The sequence below is a fragment of the Triturus cristatus genome, chromosome 2_1 (genome assembly GCF_964204655.1).
Source record: "Triturus cristatus chromosome 2_1, aTriCri1.1, whole genome shotgun sequence".
In the NCBI taxonomy this organism is placed as follows: Eukaryota; Metazoa; Chordata; class Amphibia; order Caudata; family Salamandridae; genus Triturus; species Triturus cristatus.
In genome coordinates, this window is record NC_140581.1 from 1,127,001,206 (window position 1) to 1,127,029,013 (window position 27,808).

Here is a 27,808-nt window from a genome sequence, read left to right on the forward strand (position 1 = left end):
GACACTAAAACAGGCATACAGATGGAAAAACTATGAAGGACATGGTCAGGCAGACACACACAAGGAGTGAGAGCCGAAGAGAGGGAGCTAAAGATCCAAAGACAGAACAACAGAGGCAGTAACACTGACTACCATTGACACCGACACCACAATGAGAAGATAAGCAACAAAAGCAGGAAGAGGCACACATTGGAGAATGGAGGCCGGGAAGAAAATATTGAGGAACAAGGATAGATTCAGACAGACATGGGCAGGAAGCCAAAGATACAGTCATAGAAACACAGATACAAACAGCATTGAACACAATGAGGCAGACGGGTAGGATAGAAACCAGGCATAAACACAAGAAACTGTGACAAGGAGCTGGGCCGGCTTTAGGGCAGTGCGACCGGTGCCACCGCACCGGGTGCTGGCTTCCTGGGGCGCCGTGATTGAAAGTTTATTAAGCTTTTGAAGCACCTGCTGCAGCGTTTCTTTCCCCCGGCAATTATCAGGCCTCACATAAATGTCAAGAAAACTCGTGTGATTAATTATCTTCCTGGAGAGAGATCAGTGTTTTGTAAAGTTGAGGTTTTGACTTAGGTGAAGTTAGTGCAGAGGGTTAATATGCCTGCTTCAAAGAACGTGTACCAAGTAGATTACAGAGTGCATATGATGTAAACAGATCAGCAGATTACTGCTTTCAAAAGAGACATCCTTTTGTTACTTGCAATTTATAACGAAAAGTCCTAATATAGAATAGTGAGCTATTAACTTTCATCCCAGAACTTCATGCACACTGCAAAGTATACATTATTAGAACATTGATTAATGTTGCAAAAAGGGTTAATTTGGCTAGAAATTGATTCTTATTATTAAAGAAAACTCCCAACTATGCTGTTTCTTTTTCGACTCTGCGTTTGTGCTTCTCCACACCAAGCACTCTTGAACTATACTGCCTACCAGTATGGATGACATGTGTCTCCTACACTTTCAGTCCTTTGGCTTATGTAACTTTTCCTATACACTGATTTACACCCGTATGATTGATTGTCTCTGTGTAATGTGTGCGTGATGCAAAGTGCTCGGACACCCTACACTGGTATGAGTGGTGCTATATAACTAATTCAATGCATCTGAGAGAGAGTGGTTATGGTGACTTGGTCACTGTTAAAGGGTGCTAGTGAGAGAATCCGTGGTGGAGGTGGTCATTGGGGGGGTGCCAACAAACATTGTCGCACAGGGCGCCACCAGCACTAAAGCCGGCCCTGACAAGGAGACACCGAGAGTAAAAAGGGGCAATGAGACACACACTTCAACAGGCATTGAAACAAGGAGGGCACAAACAAAGAGAGGTAACAGAACTGGGAGACACAGGGAGAGACTAACACAGGCGCGAACAAGATGACCTGGACATAAGGACCCAGGAAATAAGAAACAAACTGATGGGCACGAAATATTAAATACAAATACTAGGTCACAGGAACTGTGGGGCAGAAACAATCATGCAATAAGTCAGATAAGAGTGATGAATGTAGGCAACAAATTTCTATAATCCCAAAGATCCTCACCCTCAAAGCATCATGACATAGGAAAATACCAAGCTGTAGACGCATCACCAAATAAAAGTAGCGGCAATGAATACAGCACAAACAATCAGCAAAGTACAAGCCACCTCTGAATTCTGACATGGTGCAAAGACCCTTCAAGTCCTGACAGGTCTATCCTCTACCTAGCAAAACTACTCCTCATTACTTTAAATATAATTAGACTATACTTGTAACACTGCACAATACATAGCACTGGGGCCTATTAAAAAACAGGAAAGGTTCACAAAAGAGATTGGAAATCCATTGGCAATGAGTAGACAGTGATCAGTTTAACTCAAAATGGGAGCTTGAAGGGTGGAGTCTAGTATGAATACTATGTAGAGTTCTATGTAGCTAGAAGCAGTTATCGGAAGTCTGAAACAGATGGAAGTTTGTGGCTAAGGATGGGTCATTTAGTTAATGATAACGTGTACAGTATCGTCACAGGTATCTGGCCTTCAAGCATTTAGCACAAGCTGTTAATCTGAATTTTCAGTTTGGATGGGCTATCAGTTAAGACTGTGTGCAATTTCTGTAATATGCAAGAAATATTCAGAAGTTTTGCTTCTGCACATCACTATCACTAGCCTCTTACTCCAACTTGCACTGGTTGGTGTCCTAAATGATGCCCGCTGGCTACTGTCATTTATTGTATAATTGTTTCTATTACATTAGTAATAGCAAAATAGTCTGCAGTTTTCCTATTTCGCTTTTATCGCAATCCCTCAGGTTTATATATTCAGTAGATTTTGTTTATTGATTTTTGTCTTGAAAGACAATATTTTGGATTTTGATTTTGAGTGAACACTGTCATAGCAAAGGCTGGTGCTGATTTTCTTTTCCAAAAGCGGAGTAAATATGAGAAGTAAAATTTCTTGATGAAGAATGGTTTAAAAAAATTATCATTATTAAGCCATGGTTAAAATATGTGTGACATTCAAGCGCAGAAATTTATGTAAGCTCCTTCTAGAACTCCAAGCATTAATAATGAAAAAAAGTAAGACTTACCCTTAGTTTCCTTTGGGTCATCGCTGTTTCCATCGCCATCTCCCTTAAAGGATCCCGGGTGATATCCAGCATGGAGGCCCGTATGATCTCTCCTGGGTACAGACTGAGTCGAGACTGCCGCAAAGCCACTTTTGCCTGCATCTGCTTCATTTCCTCCTCTTGTCGCTTCTTCATTATTTCTTGGCTGATAAGGGTCCCTTCAGGTGGTGTTTCATATTGTCTGCTATAATGAGAGAGAGGGAAGATGGAGATGTTTATGTGACGGAGGAAACAACAAGTATCACACACAAAAAAAAGTCAGTAACACCCCTTCTGAAGATCATCCGTTAAAAAAAACATTAATAGAAAAAGGCAAACTACACTATGCATTGAAATGACAAAAAAGCACATAGAATGCTGAAACCGATATGTCTACAGAAACCAAAATGTATATGTATCTTCAGTAACAGGAGTCTGTATGTTTCTGGCCCACCGGAGGTCTCTCTTTCTATTCGGAGGTACTGATATACACTGATCTAACCCTGGAAGACGGCAGAGCAGTTGCATAGAAGAACAAGTTACTTACCTTCCGTAACACTTTTTCTGGTGGATACAGTATCTGCCTATGGATCCCTCATGGCGTATTTAAAAAGGTGAGGAATCCACAGGCAGATGTGTCTATCAGAACAGGGATTTGCGCATCACCACTTGCAGGTTACAGGAACACAGGCAGATGATGACAGACGCACGGAAGGGATTGGGAGAGCAAACTGGATCGCACGTAGTTATACATGGTTTACAAGTGGGCACCAGGGATGGGCTGACCTATAGGGCAATCAGGCAGTGGTCTGACAGGTCAATGTGTGTGGGACAGTTTTATGGCTTTTTGTGGACCTGTTTTAAGGGGCGAAATGTACTGTTTATTTCTCTGATATTAAAACAAACATTGCCTGAAGCAAGCTAAAAATTTGTACATTCTTCCATAACTTGCAAAACACTTATACAGCGTGTCGTTACAAGTTCTAAGATTTTCCAATTTGGACTTCTTAACTATCTAATTTACTAATAGGGTCCACTTTTATTTTCTGAATCAGTCCGACCCTGGAGGGGAGGTGGGAAGACATACCTTACAAACTTGAGATAACATGAAATGTGCCATTTTTTTAAATGCAAATTTCACTTAGGGCGTCCATGAGTGCCCCTTCAAATCATAGCAGCCATCTAATATACTTCAGCACTGTCCCAATAAATGCATGTTAGCCAGTCAGTAATATTTCATGTTGTCCCCATTGAGGTAGACCAGTGCTGGTCACCAGAATATGAAGCCCTGATGTTGATACAGCAGCACTGCTGAGAACCTCTCACATAACAGTTCAGTTCTCCTCAGCAGTGCAGGTCCTCTGCTACTTATTCCAAAGGAGATGTCCTGCTATGGAGCATCCCAGCTAAGGAGTTTTCCTACAATGGAGCATCCCTGCTATGGAGTTTCCTGCTATGGAGCATCCCTGCTATGGAGCATTTCTGCTATGGAGGGGCGGCACTGGTCCATGACAATCATGCTTTGAAATACTGTACTGGGCTTCCAGAAGTACTGAGAAGCGCAGGGCTGTCCTTTCAAAAGAGCATCAGCCCTGACGAGAAATGGAGATACTGCCTTAAAGAAATCATAACAGCCCGGCTCTGACTGGCTGGAAGTGAAGTGTGAAAGAAGGGTGGCTGAGAAGCGCACACAAACTGCTCTACTAAATGTATAGCTGCTATGCATCTGTGGATGCCCAACTTGAAAAATGCTGATGTCAATTTAAAACAGAAGTTCTCTTTGAAAGGGCAGACACCCTGCACTCCCTTTCAGAGATCAACAGGCCTTTTGCGAGGTGGTGGTGCTATCCCACCAACAGTGTACTGCCCTTTGAGGGAATCTAGCAACTCTCCTACTAAATGGTCGGCCACACTGAAAAGCACAGGGACCACCCAAAACGTGGTTGTATGATAGAATATTGTTAACAAAAATATTGTTGGACATAAATATTGTGGCCTAAATATAACTCACAAAAGTATTGTCCTAATAAGGGTACATTTTCTATTAACTCCAGTAAGGTGATTTGTTGTTCCCAATTTTCAGGACACAGAATTTTTGGCAAAAGATATTCTGCTACCACTCCTCACAAAATAAATAATAACAGTATAACGGGGAAACGCCGATATAAAAGGCCACTGATAACCCCAACTAAGATACTTTACAGCTCAAGATCAAAGCGGGTCGTGCTGGTTGGCCACACAGTTCATTAATGATGCAACAAAATTTCGGACATGCAAGAAGACCAGCCAGTAATCCAAATCCCAAGGAAAAACTGATCGATCCAGTACTCGCGGGTCCTGGAAATATAAAGCTGAGGGCCCTGCAAGGATCTTGGAGTGCAGTATGGTGGGATGAAGGGACAGGTAGAAAGTTGAGAAAAGGATGCACAGAACCACGAGAAAAGGGGTGTCCACCTGCCTGAGGAAAGAAGCCTTAGTCCTAAGGACGTGTTTGTCTGGAATAAAAGTGGTACAAGGAGACAAACAGACTCACTTGTAGGCAGGGTCAAAGTAAAACACAGTCTTTAAGGAACGTAGCCTCAAAGAACAACTATTAAAGGTTCTACAGAGGCATAATAAAAGGATATGGAGGAAACAAACTGATTCATCCCTTCAGGAAGTGCATGACACTAAGAGATTTTTAAAGAGACAGCTGATTTGGTAGGCACAGGAAAGACATGGCAGGCAAGGAAATCACAAAGCGCAACAATCAGATAAGCATAGCTTGAGGGGGACAACTTCCCCTTGGCGCACCAAGAGATAAAACAGGACCAATGCCCAAAGTAAACTGAAGTGTTAGAGGGCAGGCTGACTGACAAAATCACATCCATCACCTCACCAGGAAGATTAGAGTAACTCAGAATGCACCGCTTAGTCTCCAGGAATGAAGATGGAAGCTCTGGGGTTTAGAGTCTGGGACATTCCTCCCTTAATGCAATGTCCTGAGCGGAAACAGAGGAGGACGGCACTGCAACAGATTCAGCAGGTTTGGGTACTACACGCTGCGTGGCCAGACCTGTGTGATTAAGGTGATCTGCATATAGTCCGGATGCAATTTCCTCTGAAACCAGGGACTCAGAGCTATGAGAGACATGTAGCAGAGAAAGAAGTTCCACATTAGAGTGAACATGTGTCCAAGGGCTCCCTGCAGCAGAAACTGTAGGGTGCAGAACTGAGGGCATTGTGTGTTCTTGGGAGTGGCAAAGATGTCCATCAGAGTACTCAGAGTGGGAAAAGAGACTGAACCACCTCCGGGTGAAGACGCCACTGGTGACTGACAAGATGACACCAACTGAAATTGCCTGCATAAACATTCAAGGAGATTGCCATGTAGTTCACGACTAGCAAAATATTGTGAACCTGAGCCCAAGACCACAGTTTCTTCACTTCCCACATCACCATAGACGTTGCAGTACACCATTCCAATCAATTGTATAGTCTTTAAGAAACTGAATTGATGACCAATAATGGAGGACAGGAGCACCTTGGGGACCAAGCAGACTGGACAAAGCGTAAGCAGATTTATGTAAAACATCTGGTCTGTTGGAGACAACAGCCCTCTGATGTCCAAAGCACAGAGATGACTGCCCTCCAAAAGAGAGGAAGAGGAATCGTTCACTGCCATGGCAACAGATGAAGGGCAGAAGTGCATTCCACATTTAAGGTTGTCCGTCTCCACACACCAGTGCAGGTCTTGAGCTGCTTCCAGCGACGAACTCCCAAGTGTTGGGTCCACTAGAATCAAAGGCACCACTAGAGTGCTTGCAGGTGTGACCGAGCATGGGGAACTAGCAAGATGCATGAGGCGAGCAGGTCCAAAGGTGCAGCACTCTTAAGGCTAGTAGAAGAGCTCCCTCCTGAAACATCAGCATCAAGACCTGAATGCCACAAGCATGCTTGCAAGGTGGAAAGGCCTTGAGGGAGACTGGGTTCAGCCCTGACCCAATATAAAGCGACGATCGAACAGCAGGGAGAACATGGCCAGCAAGTGGTCTGACACCAGCTGCTGCGTTTCCACCTTCAGTAACCAGTGGTGGAGGAACAGGAATTCAGAAATCCATGACCTACAAGGATGCTCCACGACCACAGAATTCACCTTTGTGAAGGATTGGGGGGATGATGTCAATCCAAACAGGAGGACCAGTAACTGATAGTAAGTTGAGTTCATCCTGAAATGTAGGTTTCCTGTGTGGCTACAGGATCAGAAAGTTAATATACAAGTCCTGAAAATCAAGTCACATCATCCAGTCTTTCAGCTCCAGTGCCAGAAGAACCTGTGTGAGAGAAAACATTTTGAACTTCTCCTCCCACAGGAAGGCATTCATAACGCAGAGGCCCAGAATAGGATGGAGGTTTCAATCTTTCTTGTAAACAAGAAAATAACTGCAGTAGCATCCTTGCTCACTCTCATTTTCTAGGGCCAAATCAGATTCCCCGTCAATCAACAGAGCACGAACCTTCTGATTCGCAGTGCAGGCACGGTCTTCCTTTTTAACAGGGAGAATGAGAGGTGGCACTTTCTAGAAGGGAAGGAAATAGACGTGCTCGACAATCTGAAGGAACCAACAGTCTATGGTAATGGACTGCCAGGGTAGTAAATGGAAGGACACTTTTCTCCCTACAGGCTGAACATGCCTCATCAAGGAAGGATGTAGCTCTAAAGGGACTATTTAGGTTGCTGCATTAGCTATGAGGGTTGCTGCCCCTGCCTGAGAATATCCCCTGAACCTTCAGTACTGCTGATAGAAACGGTGAGCAGGAGGTTGAGCCTAAAGCAAGGACCCATAGCCTGACCTAGCTTGAAGTGCTCCTGTGCTGAATTGGCTTTCCCGCCAAAGAAGCAAGATTCATCGAAGGGTATGTCTATAAGCCAGTGGGACGCATGGCAGCACATAGCTAAGGAACCGCCCATGGACTCCACCACTTTACCTACAGTCTCCAGGCCAGAGTGTGGGATCTGCTTTGCTGTGTCTTGCCCACCACAAACAACTTCTTCAAAACAGTGGAAAAGATGTTCTGGGAAGTGTGGGACGACCAGATATGCCATCTCCCATAGGGCTTGGGAGTAAACAGATAGTAGGCAAGTTGCATTAGTAAAACAAAGGACAAGGCTCTCAAAGAGAAACCTTCTTCCATATTGCCTCAATCCTCTTGGGCTCTTAGTCCAGAGAAGGAGGAACGAGTCAGGGTTCTATTTAGAAGAAAACATCGCCTGGACAAGGAGCCTATCTGGAGAGGGAAGAGCAGGCTAGAGCTGTATGTCATATTGTTGTGAGTGTTTGTATCATCCCAGTTAGCACAAATGACAAAATGCTGGGAGAAGTGAGAAAATCCTGGATTCACAGGGAGCATATCCATCCAAATACCCTCTATAATGCTTCTATGTAATGTTAGAAGGTCTCAGTCAAAATTAGCTCATAAATATATACAGATGTTATTCATTACAGATGATACAATTGTATTGGATTGAAACAGTTCTTGCTTCACACTGATCAGGTATGTTCCTGGTTAAATACTGCACAAAGAATTGCCAGAAAGGGACACCTCGCTTCTGTAAAATAGTTGTAAAAAGGCTTACTAGGTTCTAAACAGGCAATTGTATTCGAAACTAATTATATTTCAAGAGTATGCTAAAAGAAGATTGATTTGGTTTCAGTGGAAGAAATGGATAAGTGCAAGTACTTCACAGTACAGCGATAATATAAAGAAATAAATGGATACTCTAGGTACTCGTCCACATATATAGGGCACAAGACCCTGCAATACAAGGTCGTACAACACATTCACCCAATTCCAACTATTTGATCCAATGTACTCCACATTAAACAGGAGGACTGCTCCTCATGGACCCCAACAGAAGCACCCTGACAAATCCTCCCTGGTGACACAAACCACTCCTCAAGCAATGGAACCCAGCCAAGCCACCAAAGCTAGTGCTTCTCAAACTTCTGGAAGAAATCGCTAAATAAATACATAAACAATGACAAAAAACAAAGAATACTGTTAATGAGTCTATATGGCGATAACTAAGTATATAACTATCTAAGCGACAGTCAGAAAAGTGAATTGGTAACACAATGCTGTAAACTGAAACGCAAGATGACGAGTGGACTAAACACAAAATAACTTAGTGGAGGCACAAGTTGGGTGTTATATACTGGTGCATAGTCATGCTCCTATGCCGCAGAATCATGCAGTATTTTACAATTAAATGTACATGCCAACTTAAGCAGTTTCTAGCTTGCAAAGCACCCATCGCAAATCTTTCTCTCCCCAATAAAAAAACATAAGTACAAAAATGAATACATGAAAAGTTATTTTTGTCTGAAACAAAGTACTTTGTTGGGTGGCATGATGGGTGGGGATGCAAGAAATGGTACCTTCTTATCTTTGACTGTCATGGAAATAAAGACCCGTTAATTGCTTCCTCTTGTGGACAGCTAGATGGCAGCAAACACACAGAGCATGCCACTCTGCAAACACCACCTACCGAAGGCAAAAACTGCAGCACAAGGAAAGCTTTCTTCACAATGTAAGAAAAAAACTAAAAAAGTGAAGAAAATATTAGGCATGATATCCTCAAAAGTTACGAGAAGCAACTATAAGGGGTTGCTACATTACATAAATTAAGAAGACTAAAATTCATCGGTACGGAAACCAAACACCGGCAAAGCCAATAAGTCTCACCTCGTAGACTTTTTGACTTTGAAAATGCCTTTTGACAATTCAGTACAACATCGCCAACATGATGTGCAGCATTGCCAAAAGTAAACACGAATAAAAAGAAGGCATAAAGACATGGCATAAAGAGCAGGAAAACACATCCACTCTCATGGAGTTGTTGAGCAAAAATAAAGGAGTTCCCAAAAAGTTAGCAGTGGAAGAACAGAGGCCAGCCAGTCAGAGAGATTGTAAAGAGGATATGCTCCGGGGGGAGTGACAAACACAAGATGGACAAGCTGGGAGAAGGAAAGCCACTGAATAGGAAACAATCAAATGAGTGTTAAGAAGCCAACCAGAGGTAAGCAACAGGTGGACTGTAAACCCTTGTCAATTCTTGTTAAGCCCACAACAGGTCCTTCACAACCAGACATCTTGTGCTGTCTGGTGGTATCAACCTAAAAAGGAGGCCAACATAAAAGAAACAAGCATTGGAAATCTCATTAGTCTGGCTCTGATGTGTCAATGCATGTAAACGCAGGCGTTCACACAAATGCTGTTCACATGCGTTGCAAACATAAATACTGTTTATGACATTAAAGTCTGTCCTGCTGGCTTTGCCGATGATGGCGACAAAAGCAGCAGCCTTTCTGTATAAATTTCACGCAAAAAGTAAAGAAGTGAATGTGACAAACAGCATGATGAGCAAGTTTACTTTTCAGGTGTAAATGGCCCCTCATGCATTCCAGTGTAAGCACATCCTGGAAGGCAGAATGATACAGCAAATAGCTGTAATACTGATCTGAGTGGAGCCAAAAATGTCTATGTATAAAGAATTGGAAACAATACAATTTGTAGACTGTAGGGCTCTCAAGTCAGACCAAAAAAAACTACCAGCACAAGAAAGAAGGGAATATGGCAGTGAATAAGTACAGTGGGAATCACTTTTGCTTTTATAAGAGAAACCAAACAAGATTCAGTATCTTGCCAAACAGGGAAGTTATGTTTTACAATACACTATGTTCACCTAAGTCGTGCCCAGCGTGCTGTATGCTGGACATGCATGTCTCTCCCTGTTTAAGTCCTTTGAAAGTCCATTAATACAGCTGCTGCGTTTTTATCATATGTAGTTATCAATGGCAACATCTGATTTAAACATGGGAACCAGTTAACAACTCAACATATCTTATTTATGTTTATTTAAATGTCTGTCCATTGATTCAAAACCATTTGCTTTTAAGCAGTCATTATTATAGAAATTCTATTCTGTTTTTGTGAAGTTTTCTAGAATTTGATTTTTGTTTTATCTTTATGAACATACTTTCTTCAGAATGACACTTCCAAAGAACAGGGTAACCACGTTTCCACATGGGATCATCCATAGCATTTATTTTTTGGGGGGGTGGGTCAGCCTGATGCTAAAGACATCCACCACGTAGGACAGGTGTTTCTGATGTATCCTCCCATTGTAGTTACCTCAAAATAATATATAGCTTTTAACAGGCGCAAATAAACAGGTTTGAACACTTTAAGCCAAACAACACTGCATTTTCAGAGGTGTGGTTGCATCAATGGACAATAATCTTTGCCGCTTGCCACAGAAACCTAATAATTTAACTGCCAAGGATGAGTCATTTCTGGAAAATCCTGCTATGCTAATAAATTACAGTAAACCTGAATAGCTCTAATGCATGCGTTTCAGGAAACAAACTTGTTTCCTATTGTGCCATCTCCCCACCTCCCCTCTTACCCATCACCCAGAAATATTTTAAGGTATGTGTTTACTTTAGATCCCAATCCTAGAAGGTCAACCAACCCAGATGCTTTCTAGAGTTTGCTCTCCCAGCTTCAGAGTGTAATCATTATACTACGTCATATCCTGCCTGATATGGGATACATGCCATGGTGCCCTACTCACCAGTGGATTTCACTGGTCCGAATTCCCAATGACACATGACAGACCTACAGGAAAAAGGCGGCCGATCTAGCTGGGTGGAATGGGAGTCTGACCGAGAATATTTCACGGCTGACTAGTGGCAAAACGATCACTGTACGTCGCCCACAAGTGGCTGAAAGCACTGGTTCAACTCGCCATTGCTAGTGGCTTGGCCCCAAAGAAGGGAATGCTGGACTCCTGACGGCTGGCTTGGATAGTAACCTTGTCAGAAGTGCAAGATCCCCCCTGGCCTGACTTTAGACGCCGAGCCTCAAGGCAGTGGAGTGTGCACTGTCCATCCATCACAATATGCACAGGCAGTATGCCAAAGAAGAGCACACTGGAAGACCCCAGGGGCTTTATTGTACCCATGGCTCACTGTCCACAGCACAACTTTAACTAGGTATGCTGGGTGCACAAAAGGACGGTACGCCTTATTAGAGCTGATGCTCTACCATCAAGGCAGGCGCCTTGGGGCCAGCGCATCAGTAAAGGCAGACCGGCTGCCCGAAGCAGCTGATCCGCCTTTCATAGTGCCGGCAGCACCTGGGCTGCTTTTGAAAGAGGGTCAGAGACACCCCTGTAGAAGGGTGCAGTGAGTCAAGGCACCCGCCTGCAGGGGGGATTCCTGGGGTCCATGGGACCCCTGTCCCACCTTGCAGGGTCACACTAACTGTGTGGCACACAGTTAATGCACCTCTCAACAGCTCCATTGCCTCTACCCGTGCTGGCGATATGGTCCACGCGCAGAGGCAAAGTGTTTCTCCATTCAAGTGAGAGAACGCACCACTAGAACTGCACCAGCAATGTATGTTCACCTGCACTACACGTGCACTGGCATGATCTGTAGAACAGAAGATGCCACACAAGCATATGTCATGCCTTCTGTAATAGCAAAGTGCCCTGGGGGCACAGGAAGGGGACGCGCACACCCTTTGTGCAAATGAAAGAACAGCATCTTACACTTAAACTGAGATGGCCAACTACTAAAGCACCAGTTCCCTAGAGAACATCACCTTGTGGTCCAAACTAAAACATGTCAATGTACACAAAGCGATCATCAGATCAATTTATTTGATAAAACATGTGCAATTTACAGTTTGTAGCTGTAAGGGTTACCCTGTCCTGCAGACTAGTCAATCTGCTGCACAAAGTTTTTTTGCTCTTCATTTGAACCATGTTACACACCGAAACAATTTTATAAACAAGCTATAAAATATAATCTACATATCGAAGATCTACCTTATGCAGCATAAGCGAAAGATCCCTCCCTGTGCAAACAGCACTACCGCTTTTGTAGATGTTCGGCCCATTGCTGCCCTTCTATGTATATATGTTTCTGGGCGAGCCCAGATTACACACAACCAACTCACAACATGCAAGCAGTGCTCCCCATGTGTTGGGTACTCTGGTGGAAACTTGGAGCCACCATTATCAAGAATCCAAAGCTGCCAATGCATTTGCTGATCAGTTCATTGTGTATCTTTTAGGCAGATGCCTGTGTTGGCCAACTGCATTTGGCGGGATCTTCCCTGTGCGTATATCAGCTCCACTGGCGCACCATTGATTCCAGGAACCTTATTGTTATATCTCTGCATCGGCTTAAATGAACTGATACTGAAGTGTGGGATAATATTGGTACAGGTTTAAAAGCCTGCAAAGATTTTTTTTAACCCGTCGTATAATGCAGTGGGTTCAACAGCTTCAATGTTGGATGACCCATGCCTGCTTTAAAGTAGTTTGTATTTATATTCCAGGACATCGAGCATCCCAATTTTCCCGAGATAATAAAAAAAAAATGGCCACAGATGGCTTTAAACCAAAAGTCGTTAACAGCACAAAATCCCTGAGCTTCCAAATTAAAGCAGTCCACAACATCAAAATACAGCGCAAGTAAAACGAACACTGCCAGATATCAACTACCACTGCTTCGCAATATGAAGCCATTTCTTCCCGGAGATGATTGAGGAAAAGTTGTCCAGACGTCAGTGCTTAATTTGAGCTGGTGGTTTCCGGTGCTCGGATGCGGCACTTAATTCTTAGCACCAGCTCTAATGACAGTTTGCCACATGGTGGCGCTGCTGCCTGATTTTTTTAGATGAGCACACCAGTTGTTTAATTATTCAATATATATTAAAAATTAATATTACCTGCCGCGGACACCATTCTTTTTCCTTTGGGTAGCTGGAATAGGCTGAATCCTCACACTTGTAGGAGTGTGGTCATTAGTAGTTGTGCTGCTACTGTCATTGGCAGCACTGTCCCGGGCAATGGGTGGTGCAAGATGCAGTGACCGCCTGAGATGGGCCCTGGCACTTACCTTTTTACAAATTAAGCACTGTCCAGGCCTTAGACCTATCACACCACAAGAAGGCAATCCAATGCTCGCTAGTATCTCTTACTCATTATGCAGTGGCACAATACAAAAGATTGCAGAAACTTGACCGAATCACTCAGTGAACTTCACTGGATACCTTGCCTGCCTACCTGCCTCACTTAAGACCTGCTGCATCAACGAACAAGCAGTCAATCTTGGCGCTCCCCAACTCCTGGCCTCTATGGTCAAAAACCCCAGACAGGTGCACAAGACCATTGCCCGGAAACCAGGAAACGCAACAAAGATAAGACCAGACATCAATCCATGGCATGCTATATACCAAGGTTATGATCTCTATTCCATCCAATATACATGTGGAGCCCTCCAGCATCAGGAAGAAAGCAAAGACCCTCCAATCATCCAACAATATCTCACAGCAATATAACTGGTGCATCGCAAAGTTGCCCACTCCTTACACCTCACAAATTACGACAGAACATGTTAATAGATACATGACATGAACATGCACTTAGCACATTTATCTTACTTGATTCAATGATTAATGAAAGTATTTCACTCAACATTATTATTATTAAAGAGTGCATTTATTGTAGAATTAGATACATTTCTCACAAGTGTGTGTTTAACCATGCTAATTAAGACGCTTCAATGAAGTGTTGAGGAAATAAAACCATCCTTAGTTAATAGATAATGCACTTACTCTGAAGGTGAAATTCGATTGACCGTGCTATCACGTATGATTAACACATAATTACTATGATTAACACATTATGACTTGAAAACTAGATTAAAACCATCCTCATACATGTAGAATGTGTTCTTACTTGAAACAACGTTGATGTAATGTGTGTACTGATGATACACATATACGCATTTAATGTAGTTCTTATCCAAAATTAACACTTGATTAAAATTAAGCTTTGCTGTATGCCACACATAATATGAATTTAATAATATGTATTGAAACTTAGATTCACTGTATGCCACACATTATGAATTTAATAACATGTATTTAAACTGATATTCGTTTGTGTTTAAATATGCACATGCATAATAAACGTGCACTATTGAATTAACGTAAAATTGCCCTCACAATATAGGCCTGTATTTTACTATGCTGCCTTTCATAAAATACTGTTTTCCATTTTCTGCTAACGTAACATTTCTTGTAGGTATTCACATGCATTGCTAGTTTAGTATAGATACATTACTGTACTTGAGATAGGGGAAAGAGCCTGAGAAGAAGACCTTGAAAAAGGTTCACGGAGAAACACAGTGTCAACTGAAAGGCATATTGAGTCTGAGTCACGTGTGTGAGAAAGAGATGCTGTTCCCATGTTCAGTGTGGGATCCCATCTTCAGTGTGGGATAATCTATCGCTGTTGCAGTCTGGAAACAAGACAATAGCACCCTGATGGTGTGACTAAGGGGATGTTATCTAGTGGGCTTTGTGTGATTTAATAATACTTTTCACCTCATAGGACTTCAGAAATCCTTTTAGACCCCTTCAGATTGCTTTCCAACTTCCTGGCCAACTTCTTTCCTGATTTCATGCAGAACCCCTATGCAGATCTCTCTTACAGATTCCTTGTAGACACCTTTCCTCAATAACCCACCACCTGAATGGACCTTGAGAGGTTTAGACCTCAATGCTTTCCTTTTGATTCTTTCCTAGGAAGTGGCTTAGACTAATGCTTATTCCTGACCCATAGAAGACTCTTGCCCGCGCTTCTGAGATGCTAAAACTTTCCTACTTGATTTTATTTTGTCCTGTTCTGATTTCCTTCATGGAAATTCCCTGATTGCAAATTCTTAATTACCTAAGCATCCTCTGACTTTAAAATTCTAGATTACTAATCTATAGGCAAGAGAGTCTTAGATTATTTTCTGAGCACCAGATATTATTGCTACTTTCCTGTATCTCATTCACTGAACTGTTTTTTTTTGTTTAATACTAGTCTGCCTAAATTTCTTCAGGAGGCTGGGACTTCCAGTTGTTATTCTGTACCTTTACAGCATTTTGTTTAAGAGTGGTGTATTTGACCTTGATTATGAATTTGTAATAAACCTTCTTGAACTTGGCTACCGATTCCTGGTCCTCATTGTGTAGCCAAATTAGTTGCACTGTTATTGAAATTTGATTGAATGCAAAGACAAACTCTCATCACCTCTCAGTCAGGTTTAAAAGTTCCATTGGAGGACCACTGGTAAACAAGTGGGCCCCGAAAACGCTGCATCATAACCACACAACTACTCAGGCAGAGCATAGAGGTAATTTAAGCTTATTTTCCTCAAAGGGCTCCCAGAGTCCACCTCCCCTACTAAATTCCACTTGCTTTTCCGCACCCTTATGTGGATTAGGTAGGTATCACCCCTTGATGTTCATCCATGGTTCCTTTACTCTACCACATGCAATCACCCTCATCTTGTATTTATTCCAGCCTCCTGTTCAACATGTTGTTGCGTCATATTATAAAATCCCCATATATTTAAAAAAGAACATTTTATAAAATGTAAAAATACAAATTAAAGTCAGGATAGAATCCTAGCATACAAAGCACAAAACCATCTATATGTATCCTGTGCAGATTGTATCTACAATTTATTCCGAAAGTTTGGCTTTTACTCTGAAATTTTTCAAGACAACTTGGCTTGCAAAAACTGACCAAAAGAGAAATATTTGGAATAATAACTTAATATAAACAATGGAATTTTGCAGAAGGCATACTTCAATTACAAAAGTAAAATATTGTGAAACTCTTGCATAGCAGTAGCCGTGGATGAAAGTAAAGTTTTAGGGCTGATGTCATTATAACCTATTCGAATGGAAGAAGTCCTCTGCAATAGAGAAGGTTGTTATTTAAGCAGTAAGACATTTAAGTGGTAAAACTAAGCTCCTAAAATGGCTCAGCGACTAGAACACATCTCAAGGTTACAAATGTATATTTTGGCATTAGCAGGCTCAGCAATCCATCTTTCCAAGGTCGGTAGACTGAGTATCATCATGTTCAGACATAAAAAGACAGATGATTTGTTTTACGTAGTATTATAAAAAAGCATGCAATGAGCAAAATTCAAATTTCCTTGTCAGCAACAAAAGCTGTCACCCTTCTTTGCCCCATTCCCTTGGATTTCTGTACATTTTGCCTGACTACATGGAACTCTGTTTCCTGTAGTATGTGAGATTACACTCTAATCCTCCAAACATATAGTATTCCTCTTTCATATGGTGCTTTTTAGCATAATGTGACAACCTCTGCCCGACTGCACTGGACACCAGCCTTTAAATCTGTTTTACAACCTAGAACACAACTTCTCCTCAACGCATGTCTTTGGAAACCATCGTGCTGGAGGCACACATTTCCAGGAGTGCATCTTGGGTGAGTGAGGAGAGGCACAGGTGGATGACTCCAGATATCAGAAGACCCAGACTAGGTTCTACAAGGCTAAGCCCACAAATTTCCAACAAAATTATACCTTTCCTACAAAGTTTTGAGACGACCACATATAACGCTGAACATATTTCTTGTTGGTTTATCCCCTTCGTTTTGGTCTTGGTCTTTACAAGACCACCCCACCATCAAACTTCCTCTGTATAATTCCTGTTCTCCAAGGCCAATGGAACTACCAAGGCTGACTTTTACACAATTTTTGGAAACTTTAGGAACAGAGAGAGAGAGAGAGAGAGAGACCATTTAAGTCCAACTACTGGAGTAAAACAAAGAACTGAAAACACAAGTATTGGATTTCTAGAAGTCACCCTCTACTTACAAAGTCTAGCTGAGTGTCCAACGGACGAAATGCAAACACAATGAAAAAACATCCACATGTATATTTAAAAGAATGGATTACAAACCAGAGTACTCTGTTTGCCACTTTTTAAAATACTTCTTGCCGCGTTTTGCGTTCCTTCTGAGACTCCTCTCCTTATTGTGCCTTGATTCTGCTCAAAGGTCGGCTATAATATCAGAAAACCTGATAATGTGACCACTACTGCTCCTATTAACAAGAAGGTTGGTGTTTGGAGAGCAAGCATCCTAATACTTGGAGTACTGCATTACCTTAAAATATTACCATACAGGCTAGAGCCTTGACACCCGGTGCTGGTGTGTGCTGAATAAAACCACAAATACCCCCTGCCCCTTTCTTTTATGGGTCAGGTGCCACCTTCAAAATGGTGTCTTTACTGTGCCATCTATGTCAGCTGCAACACTACCCCCACAAGATTATTCAGGCCTTTTGTAAACATATTACATCAATGCGTATTTGGGTTATTTTTTGATGGGGAGGCTTCTAGAATCGCTTTGAATATATGTTACAAGTCTCCTTCGATGGCGATTTGGGGTAGAGCTGTGCACCTTACAGTGATTGATGTATGGCTTCATTCTCCACAGTCAGATCTTGCATTGCTAACCGAGATAAGAGCAGTGCACTTTTTAAAAATATTTATATGGGTGCTGCATGCTGCCCTCACTTCCCCTGGAGACAAGGTGGATGTTGGAACTCTGGGGGGTGGCGCGCCTCTTCGGTACATTGGTTGGCGCAAGTGATTAACTAAGGGGACTCAGTTTTGGGTGATCTTACAGCTCTTGCGAGGTTTTGGGGATGGGATCTAATCGGTATCTCTGCACTGGGGTTGTAATGATGTGGACCTACATGCTCTCCTTTAACCAGCAGTGGACCTCCTTCCACCTACATATGCAGCGGTTTTCCTGCTATCTCCAACTCCATCATGTCCAGCATCCATACATCGCTCATCTTGAGGTGTCAGATCCCAATCCCCTTAGAAATCAGACTGCCTGCAGGCGAAGTTGGGCGTGGGGGCCCAGGAGATTGGGTGAGATTCTGGGTTGGTCCCTTGCCACAGAACCCAAACTTGCACTACTCAACATCACTGTAGAAATTGACGCCAACAGATACAAAGAGGCTTTCCTTCATATAGGTTTATTACTGATGGAGATTGCACGTGATTGTGGGAAAGCCTCGCACCCATCCCTGGAGAAGTGGGAAAATCTATGAGTTCACTGTATAGCTTTGGAGTTTCGCATTTACAATTCTAGGGGCTGCCCAAAAAAGTCCACCAAGATATGGGCCGACAGGCAGAACCACATGGGGGGCTTTTGTCAGGGGCAGAGATAGGTCCCAAGTTTTGGAAACACAAGATCGTCCTGATTGATGGAAATACTAAAGGGTATGTTGATCCTGTATGATTGATGCAATGGATTTGATGACCTGTTGATGCTGGCAGGTGGAATGTCTATTCAGGAGATTTATTTTTGTAAGTATGGGCGAATAAGGCCAAAAATCACAAATATTTAACATTAAAATGGTGGTGTGGTCACGTGATTTGAGGGTGAGCCCGCCATCTTCGAAATGGCTCCGTTAGGATGTCTTATCTTTGAATTGCATTACTCTAAGATGTTGTAGCAGCCTGGGGGGCGGAAGTTTTGGAATGATTGTGGTACCTTAGCATTGAATGGCAGATAACTGATCCCCAAGGAGGGACTGGTTTTAAGACACAATATTTTTTCCACAGAAAGCTCACAATATTCATAAACGTGGGTACCTTTTAGAAACTGCAACATCACAAATCATTTAGTTTTGTGACTGACGGGCCTAAAAACAGAGAGAATCTGCACTTTGATGGTGATGGTTGTACAGAAGACAACGGAAATACAGGGAAATTGCAAAGTGCTTTCAAGGTTTCAACCAAAAACAGAGTACAGTGCAAAAAATCCCTTAATATGTAAAACACCGACTTATCCATTGGCGCAGTGATGTGGGCAGACCTTGGTCGATTCTGCCAATGTCTGCTCAAATTTCAAATTCTCTCTCTGTTCTGCTGAGCAAGGCTCTTAGGCCAAGAGACATATCATATTCTGTTGATTGCCAGCAGAACTGAGCTGCTGCAATGCCTCGCTTCAAGGTTTCGCGAGAAAGGGTCTGCAGGAGTAGTGAAGGGGGAATGAAAGGTGTAGAAATGATTAGCTGGCGAATTATCAGCCAATCACAGACTTCTGCGTACTTTGCGAAGATGACTGTGAGACGACTCGATAACAGATGATTTGAGTATATAGCAAGAATTGCAAATTGCAAGTTTACAGATGCGAGGATGCTATTTACATTACTGGCCGTTGCCACATAATTATGAATTTACTGCAGCAGTCACATTTTCTACCACTTCGTGAATAATTAGCAAATTTTCCCACTAATGAATGTTTCTAACTCAAACCAATCAAAGGTTACTTAAAATGCACACCACATGGTGCGGTGTAGGCGCAGATCCTTTGCAAAGTTTAATTTGCCACCTGTCAGTTGCAGATTCAGGTGTTAGACGTTTATTAAGCAGGTAAACCTTTAGCTCATACAATATTAATGTGTGTTAAAATGAAGTTGTAATGAAACACTACAGCCATGGATGTGCTGTATTATGCTTCATAATTTGCATTGCCTTGCTGCCGAATTGGTCCCTCTATTGCCATATAATTCCAGTGGCCCTGGTTACTGTACATTCCTAACTGCAATAATGGGGATACCCATGAATACCCTGGGAATCTGAAATATTTTCAGCTTGCCAGAATATATTCTCAATGGAGTTCAGAAATCTACTTAAAACACCTTTAAACATTTATGACTTTTAGGCTTGCTGTGTTGTAGGGCAGGAGTCGTAAACTGGCTTTAGGAGGCAGTCACTGCTGTAGGTAAAATGAACTGAAGTCACGGGGTACTAGTGCCTTGAGATAGTGTGATGTGGTGCCAATATATGGTACAGATGAGGTGAGGTAGAGTCATTGTGCTTTAAGTGTATTTAGCTGGAGTCACTGGCAAACAGTGGTTTGAGGTAGACGGGTCTGTGCAAGTGGGGTTACTGGATAAATATGAAGAGAGATTGTGTCATAGTGCCTGGGCGCAGTAAGCTACACAGAAAAGGCTAGCAGAGGCTAGCTGTATGGCTATTGGTGAGGAGGAATAATGTGCGAATGACGAGGAAGTCAGATCGCATAACCGCATAAAGATGGTGAACTCACATACAGAAGAGCCTTGGAATGGAGTAAGATGGTACTGCCAACATGGAGACAAACTCCTAACTAAAGCTGGAATGCCACATAAATGATGCCAGAGAAACAACGCTTTACACACTGATAATGAGCCTCATTTTTTTTTTTTTACTTTGCACCATTGCACAGCAGTGTAATGTCAAACTCTTTACCTCTGTCTTTGGCCTGTGTCTGCATGTCCTGCTAAACCACCCGTCGAGTCATATCTCTTTAACCCATCGGCCTTCCTTCCTAAAACATGGAAATGAAAATATAGGATGTTACCCAGGAGGCACACAACAGTGATCTCAGCTGCACAACTATGCATTAGAGAATACAACCACAGACCTGCGTTATGAGATAGAGATGAAAGCAAATGCATTTCATAGAGCGGCATTGAAGCTTTGAATAAACCTGTACACAAAATACAGTCTTGGATTGAAAGCATAGACAATGTTTAAAAATGCAACATAAAAACTGTGTAAGCCTGATATTTCTTGGAAAACATCCTTATTTAATCCAGCTTTTGAAACTGTTCATATTTACAGTAAGGAGGGAAATTGAGCACATTAAATATTCTGGAAAAGATTTAAGGAGCTCAGAATTTATGAGTATGTGACGGACACACAAACTCATGATTTTGTCGCTTTGTGGCCCACAGTCTCTACAGGGCATCGCCATCTTTAACACTAATCCCCTAATAAAACCACCTTATTGGATTAGTAGCATCAAAATACAGTACACTACCTACTTGAAAACAATTTATTCTGAAACTGCCTCACAACTAAAAAGAGGGCCAACAGCTGAAAAGTCAGAAGCATGGTGCCCGCATAATATAGCCGTATAGCCCAATGTAGCGGGCTATTCGGGCCATGAAAGGCCCGCTCCAGCGTTCGACGAGGGCATTTAACTGAAACTGCCTCACAACTAAAAAGAGGGCCAACAGCTGAAAAGTCAGAAGCATGGTGCCCGCATAATATAGCCGTATAGCCCAATGTAGCGGGCTATTCTGGCCATTAAAGGCCCGCTCCAGCGTTCGACGAGGGCATTTAACAGGGGAGCGGGACTTTAATACTGGTATAGCCCAGCTACGGAGGGCTATAAGGGTATTAGAACATTCCACCACTGGAGGGCAGAATGTTCTAATAAATAAAACAAAGGCCTCATGGTGCCAGTGCCGGGACACTCCTCGGAGTAGCCGTGCGCTTTACAAATCCCCCATAACATAACATAACAGAGGGGACAGAAATCCCCTCGAGCTCCGTGAGACCTTCGTTCACAGCAACAGCTGTGAACAAACATCGGAATGTTGATGCTCCGGGCGTCTACCAGCCATTAGAAGCCCGGAGCACTCCATTGTTTTCAGGGGAGCCCCCAACATTCCAAAGTTCTACTAGACACTGAGCCCAGCAGCTTTTCACAGTGGATGGGGGAGAGCCAGGAGAAGATGGTGGATAATGTACAGATTATTTCATGAAGACTTAAAAAGACACCTTTCCAAAACAATTACATTTATTACATTGGAATCTCAGGCCAAGATTATACACAGTATGAGGTTGCTCTACTGAGGATACAAATAATTAATTTAGAATGACCAAGAGAGGCCAAGCAAAATTCACGTCCTGAAAGCAGGCAGCTTGTGGTAGACAGAGTGTTTTGACAGCAGGTAGTAATTTGCTTTTGGGTTGGGCTCTGACCCAGTCGAATGTCCGCTATTGACCTCAGTGTGGTCTTGCCCAAATAACTTCTCTTTGGCTCTTTTCCGGCATGACTTTTTGAATACATCAATATTGTGTTTCATTATGAGCAAACTTAAGCACCTTACACAGTGCATAACCTCAGTATGGAAAACTATCCTGATAGTACATGCACTGCATACTAAATCAATTTAAATGTACAAATCATTTCATCAAGTATGAATATACAGTTTTACATTATCAACCTGATACAAGAATCATACCAGATATTGCACAGTTCCAAATATTATTTAGAACCCTGGCTCAAATACAGGCAATACTTGCTGGTGGGATTTCCGTTGGACATTTGACAGCAGTTAATGAGCTTAAACTTATATGTGTCTGTGCCACTAAGTCACTGTGCATCTGGCTAATAATAATTTCAAATTATCCAAATGACACAAGTACTAGGTGATGCTACTCACACATTAGGGGAAGTGAGAAAACAGAGGAAAGGAAGGAAAGAGAAAGGCAAAAAATATCACCCACAGACGGATCAAATGCTAAATTGCATTCTTTATTTTAAAAAGGAAATATTCACTCAACCAATCTGCCATGCACTTTACATTTCTTTAATTTCACTGTGTACAACTAACATTAAACTTTGCTTCAATACACAATTCACCTTAGGGTTCTGAACAATCGATGCACAGAGCAAAAGACCCAAATCCATAGTGAAATATATGCACTATCAAAGCTTAATAAATCATTTTCTAAATACATAACTTTTCTTTAGTTTGTCACTCCACGTTTTGTGGGTTGGGATAATCAGTTAGCTGTAATATGTTTTAACGCCTGATCAACCAACTAATTTAAAAAAAGTCATATTAATTGCTCAATTCAAACCACAATTACCCGATTAAAGAATTTTGGGGCTGGTGGCAGCCATAAAGTTGGGCTTCAGAGATCATGCAATCTGGCAGAGACCGGCCGAGTGCCAATAATTTAAAAAAAAATAGAGAATAAGGAAACCATTGTTTATGGACTCATGTCACTAATAGAATGCGCGTACTAATGGAACAGACTGGGAACCAAAACGTTTTCATCCCTTTTGACAGGCAGACAGTTCCCATTGATAGTTTGAAATTACTTTTCTGCATGTATGACAGACAAAACAAGATGTTCATTTAATCAACTGGATTGTATGGTGTGTGTTGAGAACAGATTTCTCCCATAACTCAAACCGGCCGAACATACAGAAAGCATTTTACCCATAATCATATCATCAACACATATAGATCAGACTAGGAGACAACCCTCAAATATAGATGTTTCTGTGTTGAAAAGATGTATGGAAGACCCAGAATTCTGGAATGAACTGGTGCACCGACAATGCTTCTATTTATGGTCTGGTACTTGAAGTGTATCTTTTGAACAGCTACAACAAAGGTGAATGATTATTCTTCTAAGGCATCTACAAAGCTTCCAATGCAAGTTAGAAACAAGACCAGTGGTGGCCGGCGCAGGTAAGCGTGGTCTGGCGGGATGGGGTGGAAAGTCATCAAACGACGGAATAAATAAATAAAACCTATTCAGTCTGTCGACTTACCTCCTGCCCCACTCAACCACCCCACAACGCTTACCTGCACTGGCTGCGACTGAACAAGACCCTATATTTTATATGAGTTAGTACTTTAGTTTCAGATAGCACAGCTCAGAAACACAATGCGGCAAAGCTTGCTCACTGTTTCCTAGCTGTGCTATATGAAAATACGCACTGGAGGCTCATAAAACAGGTGCTCAACTGTGCGTTGAGACAGCAAATTAGGAGTGACTGGGCATTTCACTCTGAGGGTCTGCAACTGGCATCAAGTCTCTAAAAACAGGTCTCTTAAAAAAGGATTAGAAAGTGGGCTCCATTGTTAATGTTACTATTAATTTGACCGGTGGACATCAAGATACACAACCATGATGTCAGTCAGTAAACCACAGATACCCCTCGGGTAGAAAGATGTGATGGGCGCAGGCATCAGAGCTTCTGCTCAGATTACAGAGACTTTACAGGTTCAGATAGATATATCCAAAATGTTCCACCAAACTGACTGGCTTTGGTCATAGACTGCAGGAGTAATAATATTGTCAGATAAGCTTTAACAAATCTAGAAGATTAAATTCCTCCATCCAAGTTATGAAACGACACCAAGAAACAAAAGCAACAGTAACTGACATCATCATTATACATCATCTATTTTGTATAGAATCATCTTTTATCTTTAGTGTGTTTGCAGAACTTTGTATCGCGTTACACCCGTTTCCTGCATTTTTGCACCCCTTTTGTAGCTCCATTCTTTCCCTGAAGTTACTTTTGATCGCTTCTCTGTCCCATTTAAAAAATATATGTTTCTTTATTTCTTTGGGCGCCATTCTTTCACTTACTAAACTATCACCAATAGGGCAGCTGATTTGAGCTTCAGCATATCTAGATGTTCAGCAGTCTATGAGGTGGCATAGTGGGAGCAGAGATCTTGGGGCAGGAACCTAAGGGGCATGTCTGGATTTCACATCTGGTCAGTATTTGCCAACTTTGTCTAAATACCTATGTCCACCCTTTGCCCTCCCCAAGGCCTTGCAATCCCTCTGTCCAGAAAATGAGACATCTTATACACACACAATCACGCACATGCACCCTTTAATTTAAACACATGAATAAACGCGCAGACACAGACTCCCTGCACAAACACCCATACACACGGTGGCATGTTACCCCCTTTGCCCAAATTTTCCTTCCTGCTGTCTCAGACTTTTAGTTACCCTGCATGGAAAGTTGACGGAAAACAGTGGTACACAACACTCAACACCCTAACTGGTCAGCTACCATTGTGGTTGGTGTTACAGAGGCAAACTCAGTCATGGTTCTTGTAGTAATTCTGTCTAGGCCGGGATGCCTTGGTCACATAGGCATAGGGAATTGGAATATGTATGTCCTTGCTTGGATTGTACATATTTCTGCTGATAATAACCTTCATTGGTTGTGGACTGTGAACTTGTTGTGGTGACATCACAAAACGTTGAGTTGTAAAATCACTTATTGATTTCAGCACACTGCTGCTCTGCGACTGCTGCCTTTTGGTTCCTTGTCTGGGATCTGCCCAGGTATGAGTAATGTGCCACATATGGTTATGCTTAGCTAATGATCTGAGGCATTTCTCAGGCTCCTCATGTTGGATAGTCTTCCATGACACAGTGCAGGTGGTAACATCTGCCTTTTGCGTATTCTGAAATAAAAACTTTCATAACAAAGACCAACGCTGCAAAAGGAGATGAGCCCATAGCCATTGTGCAGAAGCAATCTGCTCCAGATGACCCACAGGAACTACTAATGTGCAACACTAATTGTGGTAGCTTTGCCATCAAACGACGGCTTGCATCATCTTAGAGGATAGTTGAGAGGGCATACAAACCACTAGGTTATAGCATTAGAGTACAACTACCAAGTGAATTTGTTCCATTTCTGTGGGTGAGTCTTTGTGAATTATTGTCTTCTAGCTCTGTTAAGCTCGAAGTTTCTCATAGTGGTGTGAAATCTCACTTTTCTCCCGACGCTTGCAGAAGGAACATAGTCAAGGTAGTAATTATCATAAAGATAGATTTGAGTAGATCCTTTTCGTGGGTCTGGAAGGTCCACATTGTGAGCTGCATCATAAACCGTTTACTTCCTTTTTTAATTTTACCTGGTTTGGCAAGTCGATAACAGCGCAGTAACCTTCTTTAATTCAGTTTACTGGACATTTCAGCCCACATAAACAATACAAAAAACAAATAACAAAAGGGCAAAAATAAGAACAAGACAATCATTTAAAGGAAACAATTATGCACTTGCTCCCTGTTTCCCACGCCGTTGACCCATAACGGATTTTCTAGTACTCTCCATTTCTTTGTATGTTAACATTGTTACAGTCGATCTGTAATTGTAGCAGTGCGATGGCTACGTAGAAACGGTCAGTGTTCAAATCTTGTAGGGAATGTCCATCACGGACCCCTACGAATATTGCCTTTGGTGCCTGTCATCGGACCGACCACGACGTCGAGGGATGCTCTTCATGTCGCCGGATGCACCCGAAGGCCCTCAAGGAGAGGGAAGCAAAACGATTTATTGCTCGAGCGAAGAAGCAGAAGAGGAGTCGGAAGAGGACAAAGTCAAGGTCAAAGTCACAGACTCCACACACCTCGAAGTTAATGAGGAAACATAAGAAGAAGCGGCGTCCTAGCTCCAAGCGTAGCTCTTCTAAAGACAGGTCGCCGAAGTTGGGGTCCCCAGTTCTACTGCATCACAGGAAGGATAACATCTCACCTTCCCCTTCACCACAGGTGACTCCGGTGCATTCTCCGACTCTGATGGACTCTCCGTGGCCCAGGGAAGCGAGTCTATCACCTCCGACCACTCCGCACCCGGCGTCTCAGACGCCACAGCCAGAACCAGCCTTACAACTTCGGATGGTTCCAGATCAGGCGGTTCCGGATCCGTATCCACCTTTTCCGCTCCACGTGCGGATCGTTTGCATTTTTTAAATGCAATGTATGGCATGTTTGCCAAGGCACGTTACTCATCCGGTGAGACTGGTGGCCCTGTGGGACCGCTTTCCATTAATATGGGCATACCCCATCATTATGACCAGGCCCCCTTTATGCCTTTCATGCCAATGACCCCAACATGGCCTCTCCCAACGTCGAGATTCTCAGCGCCAATCCCATCCCTGGAAAGGATGGACTATTCTCCATCAACACTGGCTCCAAAGTCACCGGTGCCACATCTAGCACAGCCGACGCTGATACCAGAGATACGATTGAGGAGGGAGGCTCAGAGGCTTCTGGAAGAGAAGGAATTCCAGGAGCAACAGGATGAAGCAGAAGAAGGGGCAAATGTGGATCCCACTTATGTTTTTGAAGAGCTTCAGGAAGCTAGTGGGCTGGACACATCACCAGAGTGGGAGCTCTCCTCTCCCAAAGCTCTTCCTTCTCAGGGGGTTTCTTCCTATCGTACAGTTAGAAGAAAGGCTGCTGAACTTTTGGATTTACAGTTGTCCACTGCAGAGGTTAAATCAAATATTTTGACTGAATATCAGTGGTGGAACATTTGCTTCTGTTCAATGAACCTTTGATGGAATCCATCTTGGAAGTTTGACAGAAGCCTATGTCTGCCCCAGCTGTATCCAGAATGGTAGCAAGGTGATACAAAGTTACGCCTGGGGATCCGTCTTTTTTGTCAACACACCCTTATCCTGAGAGCTTGGTAGTTCAAGCTTCATGTTTCTCAAGAAAATCCTCGGGTGCCTTTCCCTACACTCCGGGTGATAGGGATTCAAAAAGGCTAGAAAAGTCAGCTATAAAGGTCTTTTCATCAGTCAGTAAAGCTTTGAAGTCTACTAACGCCACGTGCCTGTTAGGACGCTACATCCATGCGTTTGTGGACTCAGCTAAGGATGTGATTCCTAAATTGCCAGAGGATGTCAAGGGCTACTTCGCGGAGG

At 42.6% G+C, this 27,808-nt stretch overlaps 1 protein-coding gene across 8 annotated transcripts in view; it reads right to left on the reverse strand.

Moving 5' to 3' along the window:
- PTPN13 (protein tyrosine phosphatase non-receptor type 13) overlaps positions 1-27,808 on the reverse strand; it is an 830,096-nt gene that overhangs the window by 449,278 nt on the left and 353,010 nt on the right. For all 8 annotated transcript variants that reach the window (XM_085636547.1, XM_085636545.1, XM_085636546.1 and 5 more), the window contains 2 exons: positions 20,778-20,856; positions 2,577-2,799 (listed from right to left, as the gene is read on the reverse strand). In XM_085636547.1, coding sequence (XP_085492673.1) covers positions 2,577-2,799; positions 20,778-20,856 — 302 coding nt within the window. The remainder of the gene's footprint in view (positions 1-2,576; positions 2,800-20,777; positions 20,857-27,808) is intronic.